The 22,484-nt window shown below is 38.1% G+C and overlaps 1 protein-coding gene across 3 annotated transcripts in view; it reads left to right on the forward strand.

Annotated features, from left to right (window-relative positions):
• Window positions 1–22,484, forward strand: part of LOC121647968 (protein inscuteable homolog) — a 64,543-nt gene that overhangs the window by 36,575 nt on the left and 5,484 nt on the right. For all 3 annotated transcript variants that reach the window (XM_041997823.1, XM_041997825.1, XM_041997824.1), the window contains exons 3-7: window positions 8,350–8,716; window positions 8,854–8,906; window positions 8,995–9,118; window positions 9,727–9,840; window positions 16,922–17,047. In XM_041997823.1, coding sequence (XP_041853757.1) covers window positions 8,350–8,716; window positions 8,854–8,906; window positions 8,995–9,118; window positions 9,727–9,840; window positions 16,922–17,047 — 784 coding nt within the window. The remainder of the gene's footprint in view (window positions 1–8,349; window positions 8,717–8,853; window positions 8,907–8,994; window positions 9,119–9,726; window positions 9,841–16,921; window positions 17,048–22,484) is intronic.

A 22,484-nucleotide genomic window follows, 5' to 3' on the forward strand; every position in this document is an offset into this window, starting at 1 on the left:
TCAACATATTTAGCAATTTGTTACACCTATTCCAAAGCAACAGTAATCAAAAAGTTTCAGTTTGTAATTTACATAGAAACATAGCCAGGAGGAATGGTGGCCTAGTATCTACTAAACACGCGTGGCCCTTAGGTAAAATGTGGCCCAGAAGAGGCGTTCAAATACCAATCAATTAGAAACTGAAGCAACAACAAAGCCTCTGATGCTGTCAACCAGTCACGAACCTGCCAGCTGATCTCAACTGGACTCAGCACTGTCAAACAACACAGATTTTATCTGAGTGTCAAGTCTTTTTTTATTTAAAATGAGCAAATTGTTATTGTTCTTTTCTCATGTTTTAGCAACTGAGATGCAAACAAAACTCATCCAAAACACAGATGTTTCCAGATAAACCGATGCCCTCAATTTCTATAAAAGTCTCAGTTTAGAGACCACACTCATATGACACAGCAGTTTATTTCTGCTATGTGTTTATACAACTCCAAGTGCCAGATGTCTAAACCGCTTGGAAAATGACTCTTTATCAGTGGCTCAGGGTTGAGAACATTTCAGTCACTTATAATAAATCTGAATATATACTATGTGACAGTTTTGTGTTTGCAAATTTTTACACAGAGAGTGCACAGTGGATGAGCTTGAATATCAAATCAGTAGAACTGTCACGCCTTACACAGGCAACCAGATGCACACGTAAACAGAAGGATAATCCCTTTACATGCCTTCTTTGTCTTTCTCTCATAGACACACTCAATTATAAGTCCTATTTGTGTTGCTCATGGCTCACTACCAGTCAGTAAATCAAAATGATGAAAGGAGCCAAATGGCTGAATTGCATTAAAATAAATTGCAAACAAAGATGGAACACATGCACACTCTCAGCTGACAAACATCACCACAACAGGACCGGCACTTTGTCCACATCGGATTGTCTGCATAATTTAGGACTCAGGTTACAATCTCAAAGAGTTTGGTGAGCCATTACAATACAAACTGACTGGTCAAGTTTCCATGGCTTCATTTGTTTGTGTGTGTGTGTTTTTATAGTATGTTGTCACTGTTCACTTATAACCCACATAGGAATATTGGAAAAGTTGCATAAGCAATGCTTTGCTGATGTCGACGATTGAGTGTGAGCGCAAAAGAAAAAGATGGAGCAGCTGGTGATGGTTTGCATATGGTTTGCAGGCATATGGTTTCCACATATGCCTGCAGGGCTGTATTTTTATGCCTTTCGGTGCTTGTAGCCCAACATGTGTGAAGGTTGGAGAGAATCAAGTTTGAGGTAAGAGACTGAGACAAAGGAAATAAAAATGGGGGTGGGGGGACAGATTGCATATTTTGTCTGAGGTGAATCGGATCTTGGCTGTACATTAGAAACTGTCTGCAACATCTGGGACTCAGATGTTTACCACCACTGCCAGGATTTAACAAAACCGGTCAGATGCCACAGTTATCTCCTACCCATACCTCTTCAGGAAGAGTGCTGGCCTGACCTTAGCCCAGAGAATCAAAGCTTGACTTATGTATTCAAAATTTCACACCCCAGTTTCATAGCTCATCTGTCAACACTTAGCGCACTGAAGCTTCATCAAGTACAGCTTCACTAGAGGGGTAATTTGTGTTTAAGAGAGTTCTGTTCAGCATTGGCTTTTTTTGCTCTTTTGTTTGTTAAAAGAGAAAAACATTTGTATTCTGTTTGGACTCAATATGCCTTCATCTTTAATTCTTTCTGGAACAAGAGTGCCCTCTACATCCAGACAAAGCCAAAGCCACAACGGTCAGTCCACAAATATTTTGCAGCTCAAATTGTCCATATTTCCATTCCCTCTGCCCCACAGGACCACCATTCTGTTACAGTATTTAAGAAGACTTTCCTTTTGTACCTTGTTGACATCACTTGTCAGAATGTGATTAGGCACTCCAGACATTGGGCAACAGCAGATGGCCCTTTTTCTGCTTACAATATGATGTGTTCAATGGCGTCCATACTGACAGACTGTGGGGAGAAAACACTGAACTAAATGCAGTCAGATTCAAAATAGACAATGACATGGACGAACAGATGTTGCTGTGTTTCTTTTCCAAGCATGATGCTTGGCTGGCCATTAGTACAGCATTTGTCAGTGAATGCAGTGTTAAACCATTCAGTGAGGGACTCACTCCAAAAGTCTTCATTGTGCTATGTACAGCATGCAAGTTTGGAGAAGCATGGTGTAATTCAGCCAGGGAAGCCAAGCTAGCAGCTGTTCAAAATCGGAACAGAAGAGCTAACTCCACAATACTGTGGATTTATACACTGGTAACACATTGGTATGAAGTTGGGCACTTTATTTTTCAGCTGAATAGCACTCATTTTTACATAGGATGTGTGTATCCACCAATTAATGATTCTTTGGGCAGTAGAATCACCAGTGCTACACTCTTAGAAAAAAAGTGCTGCCTATAACCATATAAGGTTCTTCGGCTTGTCCTCGTAGGAGAACCCTTTTTGGTGCCTGTTAGAACCCTTTGTAAGGGTTTTAACTTAAACCTTTTCAGATGGTTGTGGCTAGAACCTATGATAAAGGGTGACACCAAGAGCCGTAAGTAGAAGGTTCTACCCAGAACCCCCTATGACAGGTTCTACACTGAACCCTGCAATGATGTGGTTGTTCCACCAATAACCCTTACTGGGTGTTATACCTGGAACCCTTTTATATCCCAAGGGTTTCATCCAGGTCCCTCACAGAGAGTTTTCAAGAGATTGAGGGTCCAGAAGTGCTAACTGCAAAACTGTAAAGTAAAAGGTAACTACAAGTAATATTATGTCATATCAGTAACCATCACTTTTTCACCCATGATGCAACATGCTTGGTGGTGGCTTCTTTTCCTGTACTGTCCATTTCACTCATGGTACCAACCTTAAAATTCAAACAGGGCAGAACTTTCTAACATTGTGTAATTGTTAGCATAGCACAGGAATTAAAGCACACAACTCAAATTTATAGCACAGCAATAGAAAAAGATAAAATTTCAGCTGAATCTGCATTTCCCATTAGGCTTTGTGGTCCAGATATGTTGAGTTTTGAAAGTAGCCTCGCCCCCTCTGACAGAAACGTAACATGTTCAGTTTTCTTTGCTAATCATTATTCTTACACTGCATGATGTAGAAAAGTATTAGAAACAACTTGTTTTAGTAATGAGACACTTTTTATATAAAAGATTGGAGATTGGGGTTCAAAAGCCGATCACTGTTTTGCTAAATGCAGTGCATTTAACTAGTCTATGACAAGACATGAAATTTTAGACTTTGTTACAGTCAGTAAAATGAATTAATGATTTAATTCCAGACACATGCATTAAAAATACTTTATAAATCATGAATATTTGAGGGTGATGATCTCCTGTCAGCCATACTTTCACAAGGCCTTGAAAAACCTTTTCTCCCAAAAAAGGGTTCTTGCATTAAAGGGGTCCCTAAAGGAACTTTTATTCTTACAGAGAACTCTTGGGTAGAACCTCTGCCCTTCACAGAGAACCCTTTTTCTAAGAGTGTACACAGAGGCTGGTTGGTTGATATAATATAGTGCCAGAAAAAAATGACTTAAGTAAAATTAAATCACAAAATATACTTTGCTCAAACCTCTAAAAGTTTTTGATAGAAAATAGTAGATGGTGAAAATTTACTTCTCTCCTGTCACTGTTTGGAGTAGCTGTTAGCTTGGCTCTCCCATCAGTCCTCTTCCTTCCTTTTCTAACTGAGAGCACCCTGACAGCAGTGGAGACAAAATCGACTCAATATCGTTGTGGGTGTGGGTGTAATACATGGTTTGTAAAGTGTGTAAACTAATTTGTGTGTAACTTTGGGTACTTGTATGTCTCACACATGGTTTGTAGGTGGGCCATCTGAATTTTCATCAGATTGTCTTCTCCAGTTATTTGGGAAAGATGCTTTGTACGATAACAGCAGCAATAGATAGATAGATAGATAGATAGATAGATAGATAGATAGATAGATAGATAGATAGATAGATAGATAGATAGATAGATAGATAGATAGATAGATAGATAGATAGATAGATAGATAGATAGATAGATTTACAAACCATGTGCTACACATACAAAATTATATTGAGTTGCTTTTCTCTCCACAGACTGCTGTCTACTGCTGGTAAGACACTTTATACAACTTTTGTAAAGCCACAAGGATATTAATACCTGAAGGATAAACAAGTGCAGTCAGTCAGCATGTTAGATAAATGTCAAATGCTAGCTAACAAACTTCTAGCTAGCTCCTGCAGCACATTGGCTGTTGTGAAACTGCCCTGCAAAGACGCATAAAGAAAGTAAATTGAGGCAAGCCATTTAACTGGGGCATATCATGCCAATTAGACTACAGGTTAGAGCAAATAAAGCTCAAAACTTGCTTAAAATAATGCAAAAGTGTGAAATTACAGATAATGTTTCTGTCATTTGATTTGGCAAAATTTTGGAGCACATAGGAGGAATAAGGAAAAAGGAATCTGAAAATGTGATATCTGTAATTTTGGATATGTTATTTTGACATACTACTCAGATCTGTGGGATCCACACTAGGCATCTACCATCTGTTAATTCAAAACAGATCAGTAGGATCCTTTCCCGTTTGGTGGTCTTATGTGTAGAGGAGACCATTATTCAAACAATGAGAAGTAGACATTACCCAGCCCCCTGTGGTTATGATCTGTGAAGTTTGTTACACAGCACCTGAATCACTTAAAGTCTCAAATGATAGAACTTTACTTCCCTGAAAAACAAATTAGTTTACTGCTGTCTATCTGCTAGCTCTACACCACTGTGTGAGCTGATACAGTATATGGATGGGAAAATTAATCATCGTGGCTTGAATCACATTTGTGTTGTCATCTACAGTCACTATCTTTATAATGGGATTTGGAATAACCCACAAACTGTACATACTAATAGATTAATGCTTACAGAGTATTTTCATGTGGGCATTTCTGTTTGTAGTCCCAAACAAACTGACTCACACCCTCTGCTGAATGATTCTGTGAGCAGTTTATCTAAGTGATGCTTCTGTATCCTGACTTTCTGTGTTTGTAGATTTCCTGCACTCTTGAGTGGCTGTCTTCCTTCTTTATTGAAGCTAGATTACAAAATATGCAGCTTTAAAACAATAATAGTTTCTATTGAACAAATAATGTTAAATTAACAGAACAGAAAAATGTGGAAAAAAAATAATATAGATGAAAGCATAAAGAAAATATGAGGAGGAATTTGAATAGATTAAAGGATGAATGAATAGCGGTTTGTTTACAAAGCATTGATTTTATTTATTGTCTTTTGTTATGCTGTATTGGTTTGTCTGTCTGCATGCCTGTTAAAGGATTCTTTACTATTGGGAGATTTTGCCATTAAAGCCCAGAATCATTGGAAAAAAAGATGATACCATGGTAGGTGTTATAATGTAAAATTGACCCGATCATGTCGATATTCTGGATCTAGTGATCCAGAAGGTTAGAAATATAGGAGGTACTGGGTGGGCTGTTGGGTTTTTCAGCGACCTTATGGCTTGGTGCAGGTCTGCATTCTCTGAGTGCTTCTACTTTAAAATGGGATTAAATAAACATGTTATTGTGCGATAACTGAGTGTATCATCTTTGAATCTCATAACAGAGAGGGTATCAATATCAAACATGAAGTAACAGACAAACTTGTAGGGCCTCCAGCTAAAAGCCAGGATATTTAGTATTAACCAGCTGTTGTGACCTCACCTGCTAGCTTTGCTGACAGCCCCCTGCAGATTAGAAGGATTCATGCGTTATTTCCACGAGATCCTGCCTGAGATAATAGAACGGCTGTTGCCTGACCCTCTTTTGGCCCTGCATGTAAATATTTGTCATTCCCTGTGAGCTGAAGTGCACTGCTTCCCCTCCCTTGGAAAACAAACCTGTTATTATCATCCCCCCCCCCCACGGTGAGGGTTATGTTTTGTGGTTTGTTGGTTGGGTGTGTCATTCTAAATGAGTTCATCCTTATCTGTTGTAGAAGAGAGAAAAATGGCTTGGAATCATCATATTTAGTTTGTTTTAGACAATCAGATGCTGTCGCATATTTTGTTGTTTACTATGAGTAAGTGTAGCAGAATGGTGCAGCATAATCCACTCATCATATCCTGTCATATTCTCTTCATATTGTTATGTTTCAAAATAAACTTAGAAAGTGTTTAATTAACTTTTATTATGAGTCTGCATGCAATAGCAAATATACTGTAGGTCTCAGAATTTGTGACGGTATTTGTCAGGATCAAAACCATAAGATGAGGACGTGATAACCTGTCAAAGGACCTTGATCAGTTAGGTGACCAAGAACTCTGCTGTCACTATGAATTAATAAACTAAATTGATTGTAGAGAAGAAAGATCCATGCAGTCAGATACACATCGGTGCAACACTGTACCAATCGGATTATTTATTTATGGTGGAATGGCTATATGAAAGTCAGATATGAAAGTTGAAGTGTTTAGCCACAGTTTTTAAATGTGAATGGAGGAAACAAGCAGTGGGTTTCACCTCATAAATGCCACCTGTATAATCAAACGAAGCGATGGCAGCATCAGTCTGTTTCTATAACAGTGCCTGGGAGATTCATCAGGACAAAATAACTTTGGCAACCAGCTGCCTTTTATTTAAATCTGTGGTGAAGGTGGTGGCTTTCTAATGATTCAATATTGAGTTATAAACTCTTGCTTAAAGCAGGTTTGGAGTTTTTAAGTGATGATATTTTTGATTATGAGCACAGTTTCATACCATATCAGCTAATAACTATAACAATTACAATATTTTTAAAAAATAAAAAAAAGAAGAAGGTCAAGGGAGCCAAGATAGAAATATCCATCTTCATTAGAGAGTCTTCCCAGTGTTGACTCAACGCTGAGATGGCCGCTGTCGCCATCGATCCATCCTCTATCAGAGAGCTTTGGCCTTCTCACTCCTGGATTCAGGATTACCACCTTAAGCTTGCGTTCATTAGGGTCACCGCTGAGAGAGATTGATGTTGGGAGGACTGTTTGCTCAGTTTGGCCTGTTATCAGCGCTGTTGTCAAACTGAGGGGAAATAGGAGGTTAAACTAACAAGCACAAAATCCAGCAATTAGTTGGAAATAAACTTGATCATGCAGTATTGATTCTAGGAATGCCTTGGTGGGTTTCCAGTGCCCATTTATAGTTCTACCTTGAAAGAGTAGAATGGGATTTATTTGCACATATAATGTCTTTTACTGACAGAAACAGGGGCCAGGCTGATTGGTTCTGAAGTATCAAAAAAAGACTATTGAGCAGAATTGTGACGACAGATTTAAGAACGATGTCATTTGGGATATTAAAAAACAGAAGGAAAAAAAATCCCTAATCAATATCATAATTAAATTGGTAAACTGCCTTTCTAATGTAAATCTTTAATCTGTGAGCACTACATTTTCTGATCTCCAGAGTCTTTAAAAGTAATCTTTGTCATCGTCCTCTATCTTTCTGGGTGGGAAATATTGTGCAGTGGGCTTTACAATGTGAAATCAAATAACGATGCTAAAAAAGGGTTCTTTACTCTTTACAGCAGGCAGGTGATGTTGATTTAAACAAGTAGGTTACATCTTTGTGTCTGGTATCTAGCTCTACAACACTCTATGACATACTTATTTATAAAAAAATGATAGATAACCAGGGAGAGAAGGCGAAGGAGGCATAGAGAAAGGACAAATATGGTTGGCCAAGTTAAATGATCTGTGACCAAACACTCACTTTGAATTGATGGTAAAAACTTTCTTAATTTTCCAATGATTAAGCTTGTTATTTCTTGTGGAGGAGGCAAACATGATTTAGACGTTCTGTGTTGATCAGCTTTAGCCTAATCAGCAGGCTGGTCAATGAGGATGACTTCCCATATCTCAAACACTGTTCTCCACACACAGTAGCTGTGGCACTGTCTGTGCAGCAATTTGGACATTTAAACTGCTGCACAAATTACTAAATTAAATCTTCAATTCTCAGAAAAATAAAACTGAATTATGTTTTTACTGAAGTGTTTAAAACGATAAATAAACTCAGGCTCTCAGATTTTATCTAGTATAACACAAATTTACTTTACATACTTAACTAAAGTGTAATTTACAAAGTAAAATGTAGTTTGGACAATGTACAACCACATTTTTTTTTTAACTTTATTTATTTCCTTTTCTTTTTGTTTTGGTTAAACACAGAAAAGGCCTGTAATTATGCCCTGGTCTCTGGCATTACATCATCTCCTACATAAATAAACTATGTCAAACTGTAATGTTACCTCTTCTCATTTTTACTTTGTTCGTTTCCCCCACAGTACCCGCATGCAGTCTCTGCAGGTCGACTCGGTCCAGCGTTGGATGGAAGACCTCCGCCACATGACAGAGGTGGAGTGCATGTGTGTCCTCCAGGCCAAACCCATTGGCGTGGAGGAGGACTCCCAGCAGGGAGAGCTGATTGTGACCTCAGGGATTGGCGCAGGGGACCATGTAGCCAGAAACAACCTGCAGACACTCCTTCGCCGTGCGCTAGTAGTCAGTACAGAGCTGGGGAAGATGTTCCAGAGGCTGGAGAAGGGGCGCTGGCAGAGGGTCCACAGCACGGCTGTACGGGCAAACTGCCATGTCCGCTCATTGGTGCATGAGTATAGCGCTGCTCGGAGCACACCGCCTGAAATGCAGAAGGTGATGGTTGAGCTTCAGAATCGTTGTTCAGCGACATTTTCTGCCACTCTCATGTATACATTTTTTGGCTTTATTTTCATAGATCACTTTTTTAAATGGTTGTATCACCAGTTGATGTCTTCTTTCTTTCGTTACAGTATGAAAAGTCATTGCTGGAAAAGTGTATGGAGCTGACTAATATCACAGAGAGGTGACACAAGCGTAAACATAACAGCAATGAATATCTGTTTTTGCAGATGAGGTTATATTTAAAATACCTTCTGCCTACTCTCCTGCAGGTGTCTTCACACGGATGATGAATTCTTCCTGAAATCCATGAGAGAGGCTATCCATGAGATCCTTACAGATGTCAGTGATTCATTCAGCAACATGATTGACATGGCTTTAGCCAATGAGATCCAGGTATGTAGATAAGTTCAACGCAGCCTAAATACTGAGTTGCTGTCTTTAATGTATCAACTTGATAAATAAGGATGTGAGCTCCATTTATGAGCCTAAAATAAGTTGTTTATTCTCATTATTTTCTTGGACTGTTTTGGGTTTGAAATTGGGTTTTTTTACACAGCTTCCCAACTTTGTAGGAATTGATTGAAAGAACATCAAGTTAAATCAACTTTATTTCTAAGCATATTTAAAACCAAGTGTTGACCAAAGTGCTATACAACTTGAAGAGCCATAAATAATAATAATTAAATGAGAAAGGGACAAACTGAGAATGAAACAGACAAAGGTTAAAAAAAAAGACCAGTATGAAAATAAAGATGAGCTGAAATGCTGAAACTGATACAGATTTGAAACGACAGAATAAAAATGGTCTTTAAACACGTTTTAAAAATGTCCATTGTTGGTGAGGTCCTAATGTGATGGGGAGACTGTTCCACAGATAGGGGGCAACAACTGAAATAGCCATATCTCCTCTTTAAAAGAATGAAAGCTTGTTTCAGCATTGCCAACAATGTGATTAACTGGGTGTATTGCGATTCTTAATTAAGGTCTATTCTTCCTCCCAGGTTCTGATCAGACAGATTGAGTCATCAGATAGCGTTCACACCATAGGCAGTGCCATTAGTAACCTCCTGTCTCTAACCCAGGATGGACCTCAGCTCTGCAGCATCATCGCCAAGGTATAGTAGATTAGGCCTTATTCTGACAATAGTTACATTCGTTTGTTTAAGGGTTTTTGTAAATGCATCCTTGTTTAGACCATGGTGTGCAAGTGTTTGCCATCCAGACCAGTAGACCTGCATGTACCAGCTATCTCTGTAGACATGGTTCTAAAAAGCTATTCCAGTGGGAGATAAGACAAGACAGTCCAGACAGCGAGTCTCAATCGGCCATTAGTAAGCTGACTGCCTCTAGGATTCTCTTGATAAGACCCTTCCTGATTGTGCACACACACAGACACACACACACACACACACACACACACAAATACAGCTCCTTTACAGCCAGATTGTCAGATCAATACTGTCAGCTCCCATTAGGAGTATGCATTGATCACAAATGCAGGCCACTCAGGTGCCTTTACCTTTCAGTCCACCTTGTAGCATCACTGGCCCACCCATCAGGGGAAACCTGCCTGCCATTTGCTGTTAATGAATACCCAACACAAAACTCATCCACCTGCCATCTGAGTTAATTAGCCTCCAGCTGCCTGTCTGTCACGCTTCCACATACATACCCACCACAGTGGCTCGCATCATCTGGTTTTCCTTTCACATAACAATTTCTACAGCTTGCTGACTTCATTCACCCACTTGTTCTGAATAACTCCAATAAGCTGTTTAAGGACCTGGGTGGGGACCTCATGTTTCTGCCTTTGCCGTCTTTTTACCATCAGTGTTGTTGACAGACAATGTTAAGTGAGTGATATGCTGCATTAAGTGAGGTAAATGGGTGAAGTTTAACAATGTTGTCGTCATAATGGATAGCAGACAGTTTAAGTTAGTGAAAGCTTCTCAGGAAAAAATGAAAGACTTGCCTGGTTAGGTATGAGAGTCAGATTTATCTCCATCCAGCTCATATGATTAAAGCAGCCAATGCTTTCTGTTGCTTATATATTGTTTTGAATTGAAGCATTGTTTCCTTATTAACAAGTCAAAGCTGACTTCTGTGCATCTGGAATGTCTAATCAACAGATACATGGATGGAGACGGAATTAAGGATTTAAAGGAATCAGTGTGTCTTCATTTCAGGGTTACAGCAGACTTTACTAACTTTAGTAATTCACAGTTTATTTACTCATCAAGCAGCAGTGCTGGCATTCATACAAGCTTTTTTCAATCAGACCAATCAAGGTCCAAAGCTCACTCCCCTCTTAGATTTGTTCAAATCTCAGTTCTCCACCATGTTCAGCAAGTAGCTCATCCTGGTAGCTTATCTGTTGTTTGTTGAGGCAGTTTATTTGTATAGCACATTTCATGTACAGGACAATTCAAAGTGATTTACATAAAACAAAAGCATTACAGATATTAAGAAATTGTAAAAGGCAGAAACACATAGCAAGAATCATAATAAAATAATAAATTACATTAAAATGACTAAAATCAAGATGAGTTAAAAAGTTACCGTGCAGAATTCATGCAAAGGTGCACGAGAAAAGAAATGTTTCTTACCTGGATTTAAAAATATCTACATTTGGTGAAAGTTTAATCTCCACTGGCACTTTGTTCCACTTGTTTGCAGCATAACAGCTAAATGCTGCTTCTCCATGTTTAGTCTGGACTCTGGTCTGGACTAGTTGGCCAGAGTCTTTGGATCTAAGAGCTCTGCTAGGTTTATATTCTCTGAACATATCACAGATGTATTCTGGGCCTAAACCGTTCTGGGATTTGTAAACGATCAGAAGGGTTTTAAAATCTATTCTGTGACCGACAGGAAGCCAGTGTAAAGATTTCAAAACTGGTGTGATGTGTTCAGATCTCTTAGTCCTGGTTAAAACTCTAGCAGCAGCGTTCTGGATGAGCTGCAGAAGTTTAATGCTCTTTTTAGGAAGTCCTGTTAAAAGACCATTACAGTAATCCAGCCTACTGCAGATGAATGCATGGATGAGTTTCTCTTGGTCTTTCTGGGAGACTAAACTTTTTATTCTGTTGATGTTTCTGAGCTGGTAAAAAGCTGTTTTAGTGACAGCTTTGATGTGGCTGCTGGAAGTCAGGTCTGAGTCTATCAACACTCCAAGGTTATGAACTTGGTTGGTGATTTTAAGAGCCCGAGTCTCCAGGTGTTTGCCAATGCTGACCCTCTTCTCTTTGCTACCAAACAGAATAATCTCAGTTTTGTCTTCATTTAAGTGTAGAAAATTCTCCTTCATCCAGGTGTTTATTTGTTCCACACACTGACACAGTAAGTCTATTGGGCTGCAGTCGTCTGGTGACAGAGAGACATAAAGTTGTGTATCATCTGCATAACTTTGATTATCAATGCTAAAGTTATGTAATATTTGACCCAAAGGAAGCATATACAAGTTAAACAGAAGAGGTCCAAGGACTGACCCCTGGGGAGCGCCACAAGTCATGGCCACTTGCTCGGATTCATAGCTGCCGATCGTAACAAAATAACTACAGCCTTCTATATTCATATTTTTGGCCTTCAGTATTGGTGAAGCTCAATATTGTGTAAATAGAACAAAAATGGCTGTCTTCTACGTGAGACTGTAAGAGTTAACTTAAACAGCAAAGCTGTGGGATTTTAAACAAAACAGTTGGCTTAAAGAAACTTAAAGAAAAAACTTTAGTTTATGCATTTATTTATTTTATGTTTTAAGCTGCAGAGTAGAGCAACAATTCTCTAAAGACTGCCATTTAATTGCCATCTTTCACATACAAGACATCTTATAAATTCTTTTTTCTTATTTTAATTATAAATACTGTGTCTGCAGAACAGTAAAAAGAGTGGCAGAAATTATCAATATTTAAAGCAGATGATTTCTACCTGTTGTGTACACTTACCATCCACTTTATTAGGTACGCAAATAGCTACTCAGCTAATCACAATCCTTGCTGAAGCTCAAACAGCATCAGAATGAGGAAGAAATGTGATATAAGTGACTCTAGACGTGGCATGGTTGTTGGTACCAGATAAGCTGGTCTGAATAGAGAATTTTAGAAATTCCTGATCTACTGGGATTTTGGAGAATGGTCTGACAAAGAGAAAATATCCAGTGAGCGGCAGTTATCCGGATCAAAATGGCTTGTTGATGTCAGAGGAGAATGGGCAGAATGGTTGGAGATGATAGAAAGACAAAAGAAACTCAAATAAGCACTGGTTCCAACCAAAATATGCAGAATAGCATCTCTGAACACATCCCCACTTTTTTTTTACTTTTTTTTCCTTCTAATTTTATACCCATCTCTTTATGACCACGGTTTACTACCTTCTGATGGCTACTTCCAGCAGGATAATGCACCATGTCACAAAGCTCAAATCATCTCCAACTGGTTTCTTGAAAATGATGAGTTCACTGTTCTCCAATGGCCTCCACAGTCATCAGATCTCAATTCAACCCAGGCAAGGGAAGACAACAACAGGTTGATTCAAAGTGCTTTACAGAGACATTAAAATATCAGAAAACAGAAAGCATAATTTAAAATTAAAAGCAAAAGAGAAGGGAAAAAGAAAGAAAATTAGATAAAAACAGAATTGAAAACAGCAGAAGAAGCAGCTTTGGGATGTTTCGCAACAGGAGATTCTCATCATGGATGTGCAGCCATCAAATCTGCTGCAGCTGTGTGATGCTGTCATGTCAATATGGAACAAAACCTCTGAGGAATGTTTCCAACACCTTGTTGAATCTATGCCACCAAGAATTAAATCAGTTCTGAAGATAAAAGGAGGTCCAACCTGGTACGAGCAAGAAGTACCTAATAAAGTGACCAATAACTGTCTGTCAACAAACAGCTCATTTTGTAAACACCTACTTACTAATTATATCAAATCAAATTCAATCAAATTTTATTTATAGAGCAGTTTCTATGCACAAGGCAACACTTAGTGCTGTACATAATAAAAACAAATCATACTTGTTGAATATAAAATTTAAAAGCCTTCACACATCAAAAATTATGATTAAAAAATAAAAAGGCACACCTCATAATTTTTCACACACAATTGCACACTAACTCACACACATACAAACCAAGCTTCACGTACACTCGCCCCACCCACCCATACCCCATTCTGTACAAACATGAACTCCCATTACTAATAACTGTCTCTGAACTTAAAGTAAGTATAAAAATAATAATAAAATGCAAGCATAAACATAATTATACCAAAGCATCAATAATGAGCCTTTAATTTTTTTTGCTTGTGGAAATAGCTTCTTCTCATTCTGAATAACACGTCTATAGCTGTTCTGTGACATCTGAGACATCATAGCATTCATATCAGATGGTAAATGTGTTGATGTGAAATGTCCGTATGACAAATCGCGTAGTCTTCGATTTTTTTTGTTTTTTTAGTTTACTTTTTTTTCCAAATATTTTATTAAAATAGGCTAAATATTTAATCACATGTAAGCTGAACTGAGCCATCACAATAAGAATGAGGATATTAGTAGTTAAGATTATCATTTTCCTTTAAACTTTGACATATTTGGAGTCAGAGGGGAAACAGAAGGACCATCTTACAGAGAAGTAGAACAAGCAGAATAACTCTGACCTGTCTCATGACAAACAGCAGCTGGATAGATGGATACTGATGAAAATGTTTCAGCTTATGTAGAACTGTCCTTATAGATGTCCATGCTCTGAAGTCTGCAGAGATGTGACGTGCAGGATGTGTAAGAGCATGAGGTGGCGTTAAGAGTCAGTGTGTGATTGGATAGAGAGGGAATTTGGAAAGAGATTGAAGAGTCATTTATTGTCTTCCCTAGTCAAATAAAAATTAAATAATCAGCCATTTGAACCCCCTCATGAAAAGTTATGGAAAAAAATAAAATTTAACAATTTTTTCAATAAAATGCAGTAAAAAGAAAGGTTTTAACCTCAATTCATAGCTCCTGAGAGTTTAAGCAGACCTGCAGTATCATGAAGTACAACGGATCAGCGAGAACAAACCAGAAAACTGTGAGATGACAAGAAATTAACGTGCCGTGCAAGCCTGTAGCTGCACACATGAAAAGACAGCCATGAGTGTGAGAATAAATGTGTTGTAAGAGCTCCATTTAAGGGATGAAGAAGAAATCAGTGGAAGCAATTGTCTGACGAAGAAGGGAAAGAAGCCTAACAATCTGTAAAAAGGTGGACAGAGTCTCAAAAAGGATGGGATAAATAGAAAGACACCACCACCATAAGCTGGTGATTGTTTTTTGCATCTTATTTTCAAAATGGTATAGTCCGGCATGTTGAATGAACAGGATCAACCAGCTTCCCGTCACTATCAGAGCAGTTGGAATCAACATGAAAGCCTCTCTGGAGTTTCATATGGCTCACTGAAAATTGTCTGACGATGTTGGCAGTTCTTGCAGGTACGGTGGACCAATATTGCGTAGGCAGTGAACAGGGATGAGCGGTCAGGCTGGAGGGCAGGATGATTAACCACTCCAAGCCTCAGCAGCGCGGCCTTAGCAGAATATGAGACATGCCTGCCCAGTATAATGGCCTTATTAGGATAATGGTGGTAGTTACAGGCTTCGTCTTCCTCCAGGTAATTCTAGCTATCTGTGCAGCGAATACAATTCTCCAAGTGTTTAGTGTGTCAGAAGCACGCTTCAGTGCAGGCATGGAGCCAATACAGGAGCTATTTTTGTTTGTTTACACCAAGCATAACTGAACAAGAAAATGCTTATGCTTTTTTTTTTCTTTTTTTTATTACATTACATTATATTTCTACTCTGTATTTTCTATTCATGAAATATGTATATTTTGGCCGATTTTATCCGCTTTCATAAATTGTTGGAGCCATTTGATAGTTTCTGTGGTTGGCAGGCTCTCCGAGTAAAGCTGGCCAAATCCATCGGTCATTTCAGGTCTCCTGGATTCTTTGAAACCAGAATGCTGCTATTGGCTTCAACCTGTAGGTCTCATTGGCTCTCACAGTATGGTGTGCTGCAAGGAGCACTTTGTTCCCATATTTTGCAAAATAACATGTGCTCCAAGACAAGAGCAGACAATGACGTATGGGCTATAATTTGGTCGTATGACTCTAACGCCAGGTCTGCTTAAGACTTTCAAGAAGCTCAGTGAAAGCTTTTTTTTCTTAAACTAACATCTTCTTTTGACCAATGTTCACTACAAGAAAAGCATAAAGAGAACAAAGTGCAGAAAACAACAGATAACTAGAATACACAACAATCTTCATAATTAGTTCACTTAATCTGAGTGTCTTAAATAGATCAATCTGTTAAATAATGTTTACAAATTGCAGGATACTCGGAGTCTGCTCAGTGTTTGGTTTTGTTTTAAGTATAGATTTGAGGTAAATGGCAATAATTCATGCTGTTTTCTGGGCTTTTTTCACAACAAAGGGAGACCATCTGTAAAAATCTGTGACAATTATTACTCTGCTGCATAGTAAAAATAAAATCCATTAAAGAAGAAGAAAAACACAATAACAAAATGAATAGCTTATCTTCTTATTTGCAGGTGACAGGCTGGTTCACCAGTTTATTCCAGGCCTCTTAAAATACTGGTGGATTTTCCACAAGCTACAGTTAAAAACAAAGAACATGTGTAAAATGAAAGTTTAAATTTCCGCCTCAGTCAGCCTGCTTAGATCATGAAGAAAAAAAAATCAAAACAGCAAAGTAAAAGAAATGTTTTTTCAGACAAACATAAATCAATCAAAATAATTTCTCCACAGTTAATAAATATGAGCAGGCTGCGCCCAGCCTTTATGGACCCCACACAATTTGATTTGGCCATGAAATCTGTATAATAAAATGCAAAACTGAGTTTTTTGTATACATTAATATTTTTATTTTACATCATTTCAAATTATTTTATAATTATGTTTAAATATTTGTTTATTTTGAATCAAGATTTATTAATATTTCAAGTACTATAGGAGGTCTCTTGGTGGTGTAACCACTTAGTTATTATTATTCAATATTGGAGTATAACCACATATAATAATCATTTTTCAAGCACTCAATTATATAAACCCACACAAAAAAAATATTTTGCGATCATGTGAAAACAGGATTTTGCTGCTGATGATCAGTGTAAGTTTTAGCAGCTTTACAGTTTGTTCCCACGTCCACAGGAAGGAGCTGTGGTGGCCCTGTTCAAGATCTGCCGACAGGACCGCTTCAGAGACCTCTATGCTCACGCTCTGAGAACGGTGGCCTCCATCTGCTGCGTGGAAGAGGGCATCAACCAGCTGGACAAGGTAGAACTGTCAGTTACACACAAGCACACACAATCCTGCCTTACCTCGCCACTCACGTGGCTCCTATGGTTAGCAAATTCCACACTCCAATCCAAACTAAACATCATTCAGTTGTTTTTTTCATCAGTAAAAATCCACACACACACACACACACACACACACACACACACACACACGCACCCCCCCCCCCACACACACACACACACACAAAAAAAAAAAGTAACACAAAATGAGGTCTTTATTTTAAATATGTATCTGTTCTTTACAATTATATAACAAACAGGAAAAAAAGAGAGTGGGGGGGGAGTTATAGTACATATAATACAAATTTATGTTGTCCTATTAAAGGAAAAATGGGTATACATAAGATAATTTAAACATAAGACAGAAAGAAAGTACATTTACGTGCATTAAGAACATTACTTCCAGTAAAATCTGTCCCAGCCCAGCCAGGTAGTGTTTTACACTGATCAGCTGAGGTTCTTCTCTTCTTCCCATTCAATCACCTCCTGTCTTTCCCCATGTTATGACTGGGAGGCCTCCGTTTATTTTCCCAGGTGAACGCATGCCAACAACGGCAGTGGGAGGAGGCCCAGCTGCTCAGAAACAAATAGTGTAATCACGAAGGATCAACAGTTAATGGAAAGATCTGGCAGGAATGTGCGTCTCTGAAAGATGATGTCATTCATCTTGCAGTAGTTTTCAGTTTTCTCTATTAGTTTATACTTTTCTTTTTTTACACCAGACTCTTTCTGATTGCTGCTTTCATAATCATACAACCAATCACCATCAGCACTTGTTTTTTATCACTAATTGGAAAGCAGGTGATTTTTCTCTCAAACAATGACATCTTTACATTCTACAGTTACATATTTTTGGACCTTGATTGCAGACTTCTGTATATTCGATTACTTATTTTCAAAAAGTTTAGTTTCCTCAGACGAATTAAATGTATCTATACAAATTAAAATCTTGGAGACAATGAGATAACAATTACTACATGGCGATGAGATTAATGACTTTATAATAGTACATACAGCATCTATGATGTATAGGGGTTGTCTGTCGAATGAGCTATGAGGTCATTAGTGGGACCTCTTGAATGCTGAGTCAAACCTTGCAAACATTGTTTTTCTCCCACTGTATATGTATATGGATGTGTGTTTAAAGGAAAGAAGCTGGGACAGAAAGAAAAAAGCTAATGAGACATCCATAACTGTGTGTCCTTATTTATTCTCTGTGGAGAATTCCACCAAAACAAACAGCAGACACACCTGTGTTGACTTGAGCGTTTACAGAAAGACAAATATATCTCGATTCAGTTGAACGATGCCACAGAGGCGTCTGTTCACATCCAGAGCAGCTGGGACTGCGTAAATCATCTGTGAACATTCTTTAACTGGAACCCAAGTCCGCCCCAAGATTATCAGGCTGGTCCCGGAGGAGAAGCTGTCAGGCAAGTCTGCGCTCCCAACCGCTCACCGGCAACCGCTCAGGCTTTACAAACACAACTGTCCTTGTTGGCGGGTGATCTAGAAAAGGGGCCAGCAGGCACCACCACTGCTTATTGGTAGACATAATGTCTTAGTTCCTCCCCCAGCTGGCGCTTTATGTAATCATAATAATGGTGTATTGTGGAAAATCAACGTTGCTTATTGATTATGTGCTTAGTGAACACAGATAAAGAATCATTTAGAATAGAGAGTGGATGACTGCAGTATTTAACTGACTGGAAGTGAAGGTTTCAACCTTTACATCAATGTTCTGACATTTAAAATATACCTGAACTGAAATGAACTGAGCAAACGCAGCAAACAATGAAACATTATGAAGCCAATCCTTTACATTTTACTGAAGTAGCTTGTAAAATACATAATCGATGTATTAATAGGAATGGAAATTCTAACTTTGAACAAATTATAATACTATATAAATTCACTTAGAATGTTTGCCAATATCATATGATCCACGATACAGAAGTCAGTGATCAATACAAGATGTATCTGCATGCTGACTTAACACAATCACTTCCATTCCATTCGCTCAGTCAGATATTTTAGTTAAAAACAGTCTGTTCTTTTAACCAAAATAGACTGTATTTTAAATGTTCAGATCCTATGAATAGAAACTGAATAACCAAGGTAGTGCTGTTAGACTTTATTATTGAACCTTTAGATATCTGCATTTTTTTCTCATCAAATAAAAATATTCTGTGGTTGGAGCAAAGCAAATGTAAATAATTCCACATATTCTTTTTGAAGCTGATATCTGCATTGATGTTTTATTACAATGTGAACATCTGCAGCACCAAGAGATAGAGGAACATGTATAAAATATAACCTTGTTGTGATTAGGCAGTGGTTGCAGTAAGTGTCAGGGATGTTTGCTGAAGCTATTCTATTCTATTCTATTCTATTCTATTCTATTCTATTCTATTCTATCCTATCCTATGCTACAAAGAGTGCAGTAGTTGTTGAATATTGATGGGACTATGACCCAGAGAGTCCTAAATTTTGTGCTCTCACAATCAACTTTTTTTTTCTACTCTGTCTTTTAACAACAGCTTTTTGGTAGTTTGACTAATTTGATTTAGTGTGTTCAAGCTGTAAAATATGAGTAGTATTTACTCAGATCAACCGCTTAAATTGGAACTAAATTAAATGCAAATTGTTACATTAGTTTTATCATTAAATTCCTACAGGTTTGTTTTTGTATTGAAGTGTCACAGTGTGTCAGTCTGTTGTGTGTTGGTAGGACGATGATTCAGTTATTTATTCGTTTTTAGATTTCAGAATGACAAGAAATGAGACAAATCTGACATTTCAGAAAGAAACAAGGAAATAATTGCTGCATTTATCTCCTCAGGGCAAACTTTATTATCACTTATTTAAATGTTTCTTGACAGTGACCCAGAGAGTAAACAACATGAGATATGTTTCCTGTCCTGTAAAAGAGAAGATGGGGAGCATCCTGTTTTGGTGAGGAGGAAGAGTGGGAAGCGGAGGATGAATGGGGGTGTAGAGAGTGGATCGTTCCGCATCAGTGGGTCGCTCTGGCACAGTGCTGCTGACGTCCAAGGAGACAAAAATAGGGAATTGGCCTGTGAAGCTCGGCGCACTGATGCTCGTCAGCGGATAAGACTGACAGGTGTGGCTGGCTGTGAGCTGACAGTTTGCTCCACTTGAGATTTTTGTTGGTAAACCTTTGTTTTCAGACATGATGGCTGGCTTTGCTTTAGATGAAGCACATTTCTTCTTTATCAAAATGATAAAAAATAACGGTTGTGATAGAGACATGACTGATGTAGCAGGTCATGGATGGGTTTTCTAGGTCTTTATTTTAGCTTAGCTGTCACATCTCAGTAGGTTTGCCACACTTGTGCTGTTCATTATGAGTTTAAACTAGCAGTATGGATGATTTCCAGAGTGTGGGCTGATTTTGAACACTTTCACAAGTGCAGAACCTGTTGAGAACGGCTTCATACAGATGCAAAGAGCATGACAGACAGCAACTGTGGTTCATGAACTGAACAACACTGCCCTCAAGTGGATAACGACGTCTCCACAGCCTTTTACCTGGAGTCTCTACACTCTAATACAGGCATGTCAAACTGGTCCAGCAAAGGGCCGTGTGGCTGCAGGTTTTTGTTCCAACCAAGCAGCAGCACACCAGATTTGACTGATTCAATCAACTGATCTCAGTCTTCAGACAGCTGATTGGTCAAACTGTGTGCTCTTGGCTGGCTGGAACAAAAACCTGCAGCCACACGGCCCTTTGCTGGACCAGTTTGACATGCCTGCTCTAATACCACCTACACATATAAGCTAAAACAAACACAAAAATGAGATCAATAAATAGTCTCATGCCTCGCAACCCTTGTGCCCCATAAAAGATTTCCTGCTCCGCTATAACTTTGAGCTCCTCCTTTAAAGCAGATCATGCACACAGCCTGGGTCGATGCCAGTCAGATGTGCATGTTTCTTAGTTCCACATACCCTCTGGAGGTGACCATTTAACGGAAAGGTGTGTCTTAACTCCACCAGCTTTACAGGCCAAGCTGCAATATCTAGTCAAGCTGACAACTCAGACACTTAAATGCCATCAGATGGTCACTGATGATGAAACTGTTGGGTTGCTACTGAATGACAGGGTTCAGTGGTGACTTATAACTTTGCATATTTAGTTGTGTTGTATGTATAAAATGTCGAGGATATGTTTGAAACCATTGTGTTTTTAATGAAGTAAAGATGGAGAAGTCCAGCTGATCATTTACCTAAAAAAACAACGGTATGATGCTGCCATCATCTGTTGACTGTAGGGATGCTTGACTAAGGTAAAAAGAAAAAGGAAAAAAAAAAAGATAAACAAATCTCCTTCCATTGATGGAGCTTGCAGCCATACAGTTTAAACTTTCTGTCATTAGATCAAAAAGAAAATTAGACTTTGCTTCTCACAGTCGGAGTCTTTTTTGCAAATTCCTGTCTGTCACATGACCAGCAGAGGGGAATGGCCTGACCTCTGTCTGTCCGCTCTACTATAACTGTCTGGTTGAGCTAAAGGTTGTCCCTCTGTAAGGCTCTCCTGTCTCCACAATGAAGTTCTGGATGTCATTAAAAGTGACTGTTGGCTTGTTCGTTAAGTTTATTTGCTCAGGGCCATTTATCCCTCAACAAACCATTTTTTGCTCTGTCATCAGAAAATAAATAAATACTTCATAAATTCCCCAAGGGATATTATAATGTAATAGGGCTTTTTAATGATCATTAATTATTAATATTATTTGCTATATTGAAGGTACTTTTATATATTAAATATGTCTGTTTTATGAAACACACATTATATTGTAGGTTTCATTATATTGCGCTCAGTATGGCTTAGATTTAACAAAAGAAGAGTAATATCATCATTTAAAATGGCAGGGAGGATCATAAACTGTCCTTTCCTGATCTCTTTCTATTTGATATTATCCATAAGGTGTGTGTTAATAGACAGTGACTTAACTGTTATGTGTGCACAAGCTGCAGGAGAGTTCTCAACATCTGTCAAAGTCATGTTCAGACACAATTTATTCATGCACTATTTATGTATTTATATGCAGTATGACTACAGGTAGTTAATAATCCCTTAACACCTGAATTTATTTTAAATTATATAGAAACAAAATGACTACAGGAAAAAAATTTGAAAACAACAAAAGGAAAAACAGTGGAATAAAATATTTTACAATTAATTGTTAAATAAATTAATAACAGTTAATAAATAAAAAAAAAAGAATAATATAAAATAAATACCTAACTAAGAGTAAGTAAAAGAAAATCCATAAATAAAATAGATTTGTTTGACAAAAAGAAACAAAATAAATAAATAAATAAATAAATAAATAAATAAAGGCCAGAGGGGATTTGTCACAAAACAACAACCATCAAGGGGTTAAAGG

This window comes from Melanotaenia boesemani, chromosome 10 (genome assembly GCF_017639745.1).
Source record: "Melanotaenia boesemani isolate fMelBoe1 chromosome 10, fMelBoe1.pri, whole genome shotgun sequence".
NCBI lineage: Eukaryota > Metazoa > Chordata > Actinopteri > Atheriniformes > Melanotaeniidae > Melanotaenia > Melanotaenia boesemani.